Source organism: Pleurodeles waltl, chromosome 4_2 (genome assembly GCF_031143425.1).
Source record: "Pleurodeles waltl isolate 20211129_DDA chromosome 4_2, aPleWal1.hap1.20221129, whole genome shotgun sequence".
Taxonomy (NCBI): Eukaryota; Metazoa; Chordata; class Amphibia; order Caudata; family Salamandridae; genus Pleurodeles; species Pleurodeles waltl.
Genome location: NC_090443.1, coordinates 1041626938 through 1041636273, shown reverse-complemented (window position 1 = coordinate 1041636273; position 9336 = coordinate 1041626938). Strand labels below are relative to the sequence as shown.

Genomic DNA, 9336 nt, shown 5'->3' with positions numbered 1-9336 from the left:
CTATGTACATGCAGTTTGGAATGCGCAAATAGGAACTCCCTATTTACGATTTCCTATTTTGGTAATTGTGAATTGCGATATCTACTGGGTGGAAATCACAGTTTGTGATGCCACAGAGACCTTTTGCACATTTGAAAAATAAGTTTTGCATTTCTTAATGCCTAAAACTGTGATTCAGCCCATTAAGAAATGCAAAATCCTTTTGTACATACGGATCTGTTAGCCCATTAAATCCTTGTTGCAGAGCGTTGCATGATCCTGGCTTAAGGATGCGTTGCACAGCGGTGGTTCTGACAAGCTTGGTGGGCTGTGATGTGAGGTCCTGCGTCAAGGATGCGGTGCACAGCGGGCGTTCTAAGGAGCGGCGGAGTCCTGAGTCAGGGATGCGACGTGCAGCTGCAGTTCTGATGCAGAGCTGCAAGGAGACGCATTGCGCTGCACCGGTTCTGCCCAAAGGACCACAGCTGGACTGGAAGATCACCTTCAGACTCATGTCGAAGGGTTCACGGCTGGGCTGGCGCCATTTGGGAAGTAGGACTCTCAGCAGGCATGGTCCAGGTAGAGGGCTCAAGGTCGTTGTCGCCTTTTCTGTCCCTGAGGCTCTGATCAGGAGGCCAGACAACTATTTCTTGAAGGCACTCTGGTGGTCTTGGGCTCAAATGCAGATCCAGCCCTTCCCATTCAGGCAACAGGGCAGCAAAGTAGCAGTCAATCAATCAAAACAAGCTTTATTCTGTCAATTAACCATCAAAGCATCACAATACATTAAAAACTCATTTTATAACCTATACAAGTATTAGTTAAAACAAATAAATACATAAAATCTTAAACTGCTCATATCTAAAATCTCACCTTGTAAATCATCATAAGTCCTTATTTACAAGACGATTACGTATATGCCATGCTACTATTAAAAACGAACTAACTGCAAGAATTAACTCATTAGAACTGTGTTTTTTTAAAACCCTTATTGCTGTGTTACATTTTTTCAGTCCTATTTCTCGACAAATTTTGCGGATCCATTTTGACCGAGGAGAAGAATAAACAGGACAGAAGACGAACATAAAATGTTCAACTGTTTCCGGGGCACCACCGCATACTGTGCATATGTCAGAAGTAGCAGTTGGCCCCCAACTACTTGTTAAGGACATCAGCGGTAAACTCCCAAAAAGAAATCTGGCGTGTAAGCCTTTGCTCAGTAAGTCAGGTATAATAACTAAATAAGGTTCATACTGCGGATACCACTTAAAATCGATAAAAAGATTAGTTAATCGACCGTGAGATTTACGACAAATATAATCATTCCTTACATGGGACCAGTATGCAGATTTCAGGACAGTTTTATGGGATTTCACAAATTTATGAGGATTCTCCCAATAATCTCCAAAACCCAAGATGCGGAGCCAATTGGACACATGTCTGATCCAAGGGATAGTAGCAGCACTTGGTCTCTTTAATAGATCAAGAAATGAGGTCTTATATATATCCAATTCAGGGACAGTCCAGATCCTTATCCAATATAATAGAGGTCTTAAAGCTGTTAAATTAGCTACTCGATTTATCCCCAAGTCTAAAAACATTGGTATCCATGGTGTACTGCAAGGGCACGCAATCAAGGCCCTCGCTAAATTATTTTCACCCACAGTTAGTCTATTACTATTGAAGAATCCCCATATCTCTGCACTATAGACAGCAGCTCCCTGCGCCTTAGCTAGATAAACCTTAATAGCTGGAGTTACAGCTTTTGTTGTCGAACTTTTATAAAAGAGCAGGATGGGTGCTGCTCTATGCTGTAAAAGCCTCACACTTTTACTAATCTGGTCCTCCCAGTGTAATTTACTTGTTAACCTCACGCCCAAATAATCAATTGAGCTAACCTTGCTTAGAAGTAGCAGTCCTTTTGCCTCAGAGCAGCACAGCAGTCCTTCTGAGTCTTCCACTGGTCCAGAGATGTACTGAAGAGTTCAGTCTGAAAATCCACTATTTTTGCTTGATGCCGGCTTTGAAGTACGAAAGGTTTCCTGAGGGTCCCACCCCAGAGGGAGCATTCTGGGACCAATACACAAAGTCCAGCTGCCAGCTACACTTAGTCATGTGACCCAGGATACAGACTGCAGGCACCAAATTGTTATAACAAGAAAATGCCAACTTTCTAAAAGTACCATTTTCAGAATTGTGATTTAAAATAAAATTTTACCATTAAAGAGGGTTTTACCTCAATATTCCTACCTGCTTCCAGTTGAAAGTTATCACCTGTTAAATGTAATAAGGTAACCCAGTGTTATCCTATGGGAGATGTAGGTAGAGTTATTTTTTCACTACCAGGACGTATAAAAGTTAAACGTATTTTTAAATACACTGCACCATGCTCTATGGGCCATTTAGGGCTTACCATAGGGGTTTGTTACTTATGTGTGTTAAAAAGGAAGGTTTAGCCTGGCAAAAGGTTTATTTTGCCAGGTTGAAATGGCCGTTTAAACTGCACACACAGGATGCAATCTTAGTCCTGAGACATAATTAAAAGACTACTTATGATGGCACAAATAGTGCTGCACACCAACTGATAGCATTTACTTTACAGGCCCTGGGTACAGGTAATACTACTTTTCTATGGACTTACAATTAAATTAACACTTGGGTGTAAGCCATTGTTGCTATGTTAAAAGAAAAGAGCACAAGCACTTTAGCACTGGTTAGCAGTGTTAAACTGTGCAGAGTCCTAAGGCCAGCAAAAACAAAGTCAGCAAAATCAGGAAGATTGAAGGAAAAGATTTGGGGGGGGGGTACCCCGCCAAAGGGGTCAGGTTCAACAACAACCTAGTGACTTGTGGAGTGAGGAACATCTCTTGAGGCAAGTAAAACCAACTGGTGGTATCAATGCTTGGTTAGAAGACATGGAGTGTTTGTATCATCATCTCAGATTTATGGTGGTGGGAATGTCCAGAACACAATAGAGCTTATTGATGTAGTATATTTTTCAGTTTGAATTACATTTTCTGTATGTTAAAAAAAAAAGGAATCTGTAGAAGATATAATTAATAACTTCAATTTAAGATCACATCCACAATTTAATGTGGTGCACATTTTCAGGAAGTGCTCCAGACAACCAGAAATTCTTGCACATTTCTCTTTGAGTGATACTGTTTCTGGTGTGCTATTTGTCATCCAATTTTCATATCTGTGCTTCTGATCCTACCTCTGCTAATGTTCTGAAAAACACCAGGGTCTGATTTATAGGTGGGTGATAACAGTGAGTATTTAAAAAAACACAAACAAACCCACTCCGCTCCACTGACAGGCGAACCTCTTCACTTGAGGTACACCTGGTGTCATTGATACCATCCTGGAGACTCTTGGCCGATCCTCCAATGTTTGGTGATAACTCCTTCTGGGCCTCAGAGTTGTTTTAGGTTGATAATGGTAGATAAATTGACTATATTAAATACATTATTTTGTTTCTCATAAATGAATATAGTCTAACTGCATCTTCCCCTTTGGTTTTGATACTTAGGCAGAAGCACAGAGGAGGAGCGCAACGATTCGACATGAGTGACTCGTGCCTCAATGATACAGACCCAGAGTGGTTTAACAAGACCGATATGAGCATTCAGAATTGTACCTTATCCACAACGGATCTAGCTGTGGGTATCGTGAGTCTGGTCGTCTCATTCATTGGGCTGCTTGGCAATGGCACCGTCTTCTGCTTCCTCACTTTCTGGATCAAGAGAAACCGGTTCACGATCTACATTCTCAACCTCTCAGTGGCTGACTTCATATTTCTCCTCTGCTGTGTGATTGGAGTGTTGTGCCTTTTTGTCGTTCACTATGAGCCATCCCTACAGTATGATGATGCCTTTCGTCTAACATTGAATGTCTTCTTCTCTTTTGGGTACAACATGAGCCTTTATCTCCTGACTGCCATCAGTGTAGAGCGCTGCCTGTCTGTCATCTTCCCCATGTGGTACCAGTGCCGTCGGCCCAAGCACCAGTCATTAATAACCTGTTGTCTTCTGTGGGTGCTCTCCTTGGTGGTGACGTCAGTGGAATTCTCTTGCATCGAGGAGGACCATGTGCATAAAGGTCCCTCCAGCCCTTGTGAAAACGCTGTCTTCATCTTCATGTGCCTGTTGAACTTCCTCATCTTCACCCCACTGATGGTGGTGTCCGGCCTGACCCTCCTCATAAGGGTACAGCGAGACTCGCTCATGCGCCAGTCCTCAAAGCTCTACGTCATTGTCATAGCAACGGTGGTCATCTTCCTCATTTTTGCCCTGCCCATGAGGCTAGTGTCTCTGCTGAATTATCAACATTTAGAGTACTCTGATAACCTTGCTTTGTTGACTGTTCTGTTTTCGACTATAAGCAGCAGCCTCAACCCATTTGTCTACTTTTTTGTTGGTGGTCAGTGGAAGTGGAGCAAGAGGGCATCTATGCAGTCCGTGCTTCAGACGGCCTTCAAGGATGAAACTGACTCAACGCAGACAGGAACAGACAGCGTTGTCTCAACCACAACCAGTGAGTGCCCAGAACTGAAATAAGATGGACACATGCCTCAGGGAATTCTTATAGAGGGTTGTAAATAGATGTGACACTAGAAATGCACTCCGAGCACTCCGAATTAGTCCAGTTTTCTTCCACCCAATCAGAAAAGCCTTAACCAAGTGTCCATGACTCTGCTTACCAACCTAGTGGCAAGATATGGAATTATGAATCTTTAGAAAGTCGCGTTTCATATACCTCCTTCCACAAATGTCAGCCTGGTAAAGAAATCATGCAAAAAGTGCCCAGCTCTCAGGAATGGAACTCGCCCTATCACTATTTAGCTGCAATGGCAGAGTGTGGATGTTGAACCAAACATGGTGATGTGGGAGTCCCTGAGTCTTCTTCACTAGGTAACTAAATACATGAACTGCATGCAGTGATCCAGCGTTCTGAGCTCAGAACACTCTGCTTATAAGGTTGTCTCTGCTCCTGTCATTCTGGCAGGCCAATGCTGCAGGAAACCTTGCACAAGAAATAACAGAAGAATGCCCTCCCACTGAAGTGTAAACATGCAGAGCACAGAAGAAGCCAGTGCTTAATTTGAGCCGGTGGTTTTACTTAATTGCCAACACTGGCACTTAATGCAATCTGCCACATGGTGGTGCTGTCTGTCTAATTTATAGAAAAAGCACAACATGTGTTTTTTTATTAAATGTAACTTAAGACTGACAAAATAGCTGCTTGCCCAAGCCATTCTCATAGCTTTAGGGGCAAGGAATAGTGTGAATTGTCACACTTGTGGGAGTGTGATGGCCAGTAGTTGTGTTGGTGTGGTATTGGCAGCGAAGGCAGAGGCAATCAGTGGTGCATCCTGCAGTGAACTGAATATTCTGGAACAATCTTGACCTTCCACTCTGGATACAAAGAAATTGTCAAGTTGCACCGTGTTTTGGGTCAACCCACAGTCGGTGGCGGCTGGAGGGTTTGCATTCAGAATGACATCATTCAGATCTATACCTCTCAAATCCCACATCAGAAGCCAACCAGACATGGAAGGATTGAAATCCGTGTTTGAGTCAAAGCCTGAAAGTCAGTGGCAGCTGCCACTGAACGGGGGTGGCAGGGCGCGACGGGACAAGAGGGGGTTGAAATAAAAAAACAAAACCACTTACCTTCAAGGGGAGACAGGTTTGTCTCCCCTCCGTCCTCTTCCTCCTCCCAGCTGCACAGGCTCCCAGTCAATCAAGGCGCTGCCGTCACCAGCAACAGCAGCATCATGATTGGTCTGAGCTGCTCAAAATGGGAGTGAGAGCCTGGGCATGTTCTCCTCCCAGTTGTGCAACACAGCCAGGTGGAGAACATCCAAAGTAGCATTGTCTGTTTGGCCGGCCAAAATTTTTCCTTTTTGGAAAATCCAGCGGGCGACGCTCCTCCGCCTTAGCGGAGGAGCCACCCCTGCTGAAACTGGTCCTCTCAAGTCTGAGATCAACCAAAGAGCCTCGCCAGCTGTCATCCACAGCATTGCAAGGTGATGTGACCTGCCTTCCAGGTGACTTGTTTGGTGCTGTGCACAGTGTCTGCCCACCTGGGTGAACAATAATGGGTACCTACATTGTGTGTGATGCATTGAGTGAAGGCTTCGGCTCAGGTCGCAGGGATCTTTGGGTGGCTTGGAGGTATTGTAATCATGGTATCCAAGACAAAGGCAACTAAACTGGTGCAAAGTACTACTTTACAATTACTGAACTAGGGCGCACTGCACCCCGAAAAGGGCAGGAAGAGGGTGAAAGCAGGTCTCAGAACAGAAAAATCAGGTAATGATGCACATTTATAAATTGTTTAGAAGAAGCAAAATAAACGATATTAACGTTAGTTCAGTGCTTAAACACAACCGTGACAGTCACTGTTTTATTGTTGCGATTCGTACATTTACCTGTAAAAAGTTTTCTTTTGTCCTGCCATATATTTATTGCGACCAGCTAAAGAATGATTTCTAATATTTATGTGTTAGGTACGGATACAAATTAGAGTGAAACTACTGCTCTTTTAAAGTGCTAACATTTTGCAGCCCTGAAGGCGTCCGGCTTTATGCTTGGAGGGATTAGGGATACGCAGGGCCTTGCATTTGCGCGGCAAGAGATGGCCAAATTATGCGGCAGAGTTTAGTAAATTATGCAGCAAGAAAAGCCAAATTATACGGCATAAAGCTACACATTTTGTAACAGTATTATTTCTTCACTTTTAGACACTGTATAGACATTGTTTGCACCTCATAAGTACCATTTTAACACCCAAATATAGCAATAAACAACAGAAAGGTGACCAGTCAGGCTTCGCAAGGGGCATTCCACTGCGTGGCAATGCATGTTGCTGCATTTTTAGTAACGTTTGAGCTAGAAACATTTTTTTTGTTGCGATCTGCAAATTATGCGGTGGATGATGGATTATGCGGCAAATATAAAATCATTCCTAATCCGCCGCAGCCACATTATCGCACAATTCAGGTGGGCCTGCGAATATAGAAGCAACCAACTGAAAATGCTACTTTTCCATCTGAATCGTAAAGCACTGTCTTTGAGGATCAGCTGCACAAATTATATGGCAGAGCTCACAGTCAACTTGCAAGATGTGTAAAGGTCACACCAATTAATAGTACCAGTCATAATTTATAATTGATGACCTAACTGCAGTGTAATGGTAAGACTAGTGTTTCAAAGGTAAAGGCAGTTCTGAAATGTAGCCTTTGCACGTCCGAGCGAGTAAACAAAATATCCTGCTTGTTTGTGGCAATAATCGGAGGGATGTCGCCTCGGGAAGTGGGGTTCAGACAGCTGGCCACGGCCAGCCAAAGGGGACCTGAAAATGAGAAAGGAGAAAATCAAAAAAACTAAAATTGTCGTGTAATATTTAAATGTCAAAAGCTGGAAAACGTGAACCACAAAAATGGGAAAACAATGATTTCCAAATAACATAAATAAAACATAATGATCAACATCAGTGGAAAAAAAAAAAAATGTCAGTCGTAGTAAACACCATTTCAATGCCCCGAAAATTCAAAGAAGAAATTCACTGTTAAAACCAAAAAATAAATGCTAACACTTTTGATTCAGAAACATTGTAAGTGATGTGTATGTATGCGGTATGTGTGAGGCATAAACATAACAAAGGGGGCGGAGTGTTGTACAGGGTCGAAGGCAAGTTTTAGAGTGTTATTGCAGAGGTAGCTGCTATGTAAACTCCTAAGGCATTGTGTTGTATGCATAGCTGCTATGTAAATCCTAAGACATTGTGTTGTATTCGTAGCAGCTATCTAGACTATTAAGGCATTGTATTGTATTCGTAGCTGCTATGTAAACTCTTACGGCATTGTGTTGTATTCGTAGCTGCTATGTAAACTCTTACGGCATTGTGTTGTATTCGTAGCTGCTATGTAAACTCTTACCATGGTGTTGTATTCGTAGCTGCTATGTAAACTCTTACGGCATTGTGTTGTATTCGTAGCTGCTATGTAAACTCTTACGGCATTGTGTTGTATTCGTAGCTGCTATGTAAACTCTTACCATGGTGTTGTATTCGTAGCTGCTATGTAAACTCTTACGACATTGTGTTGTATTTGTTAAAGCACGCGTCTCCAACTCTTTCCTAAACTGGAGCAGCGTTGGGCCAGTCCTGATGGATATGGGGTTGTTCCCGGGTGCATAGATTGAAAAGGCCTGCTGTCTTGTTTTTTTCTCCTTTTTTTTTACACTTTTAAGGGCCTGATTACGAGTTGCTTGTAATATTTCGACTCCTGCATGCCCTACTGTCTATGCATTCATCGGAATTACGAGTTGCTAGGTTTTTAACACATCCGATAATTATCGAATGCGTTTAATAACTCAATATTTGTTCAATTTCTCAGGTCAAACCTCCTTAAATTTAACAGAGGAAAACACACTATTTACCGTATTATGCGGCTTTTGGTGCGTCAAACCCCAAAATCCACGTTGTTCCCCATTAACTCCTGATAGGTGTTATTTATCGCACCCATTAAATAACATACCCCCGGTTTCTTTATTTGTCAGGTGCAGTAAGTAGCACCCCAACTCATATTCAGGCCCTGAGTCTCCTGTCTGATGGTGCCCTGTCTGCGGTTGTGCCCAGAGCCACCAGAGATAGTGAATTTATCTGCAAGTTAAGCAAGGGTGCTGGCTAGGATGGCTTTGTAAAAGAGGCAGCTGGCTTTCAAGATGGTGTAGGCTGGCAAGCGGATCCAACACACTGCCATCAGCATGAGGGCTAGGTGATCATATTTCTTCAAGCCCTTGGATCTTACATGCTAAGGGGTTGTCAGTGTGGAGTCTGGGCATCATGGAGCAGGACATTACTCCCTTCCAGTTGCAAGAGTACGGAGGCTTGGACAGCAGCTCTGAATTTGCTTTCTGGAAGAAACGGTTTGACTTTCTCTCTAAAGAGGGGTACAACTAGGCCTTCAGGTCTTCAGGTGACGATGGTATCCAGGGTGAATCCAAGGGACTTAGCATTTGGTGAAATTTGGGGTTCAAAGCCATCATGGCCGATGTCATCCAGGCAGGCTTGTACTGTTCCTCGATTGTTGTTCTTGGCAAATAAAAGCACATTGAGGAAAGCCCTTCTTTTCTCAACTTACCCTTCATGCCATTATGTCTAGCAGAGTCAAATCTCATTCAAAATTCCCTCCATCATACCGAGCATCTGAATGAAACAGAACTTAGGATGATTTCTCCAGTTGTAGATCACAACAATATCATGACAAAAATATTGTTATGCAGAAATATTGCCTTGACTGTCTACCATTGTATCATCACGGTAAGTACATATAACTCTATGTAGATT

At 42.9% G+C, this 9336-nt stretch overlaps 1 protein-coding gene across 1 annotated transcript; it reads left to right on the top strand.

Annotated features, from left to right (window-relative positions):
* The first annotated feature begins 3547 nt into the window (after positions 1–3547).
* LOC138294257 (proto-oncogene Mas-like) lies at positions 3548–5082 on the top strand. The gene has a single exon (XM_069233375.1). The coding sequence runs from the start codon at positions 3600–3602 to the stop codon at positions 4536–4538; it is 939 nt and encodes a 312-aa protein (XP_069089476.1). The 5' UTR covers positions 3548–3599; the 3' UTR covers positions 4539–5082.
* The last annotated feature ends 4254 nt before the right edge of the window (positions 5083–9336 follow it).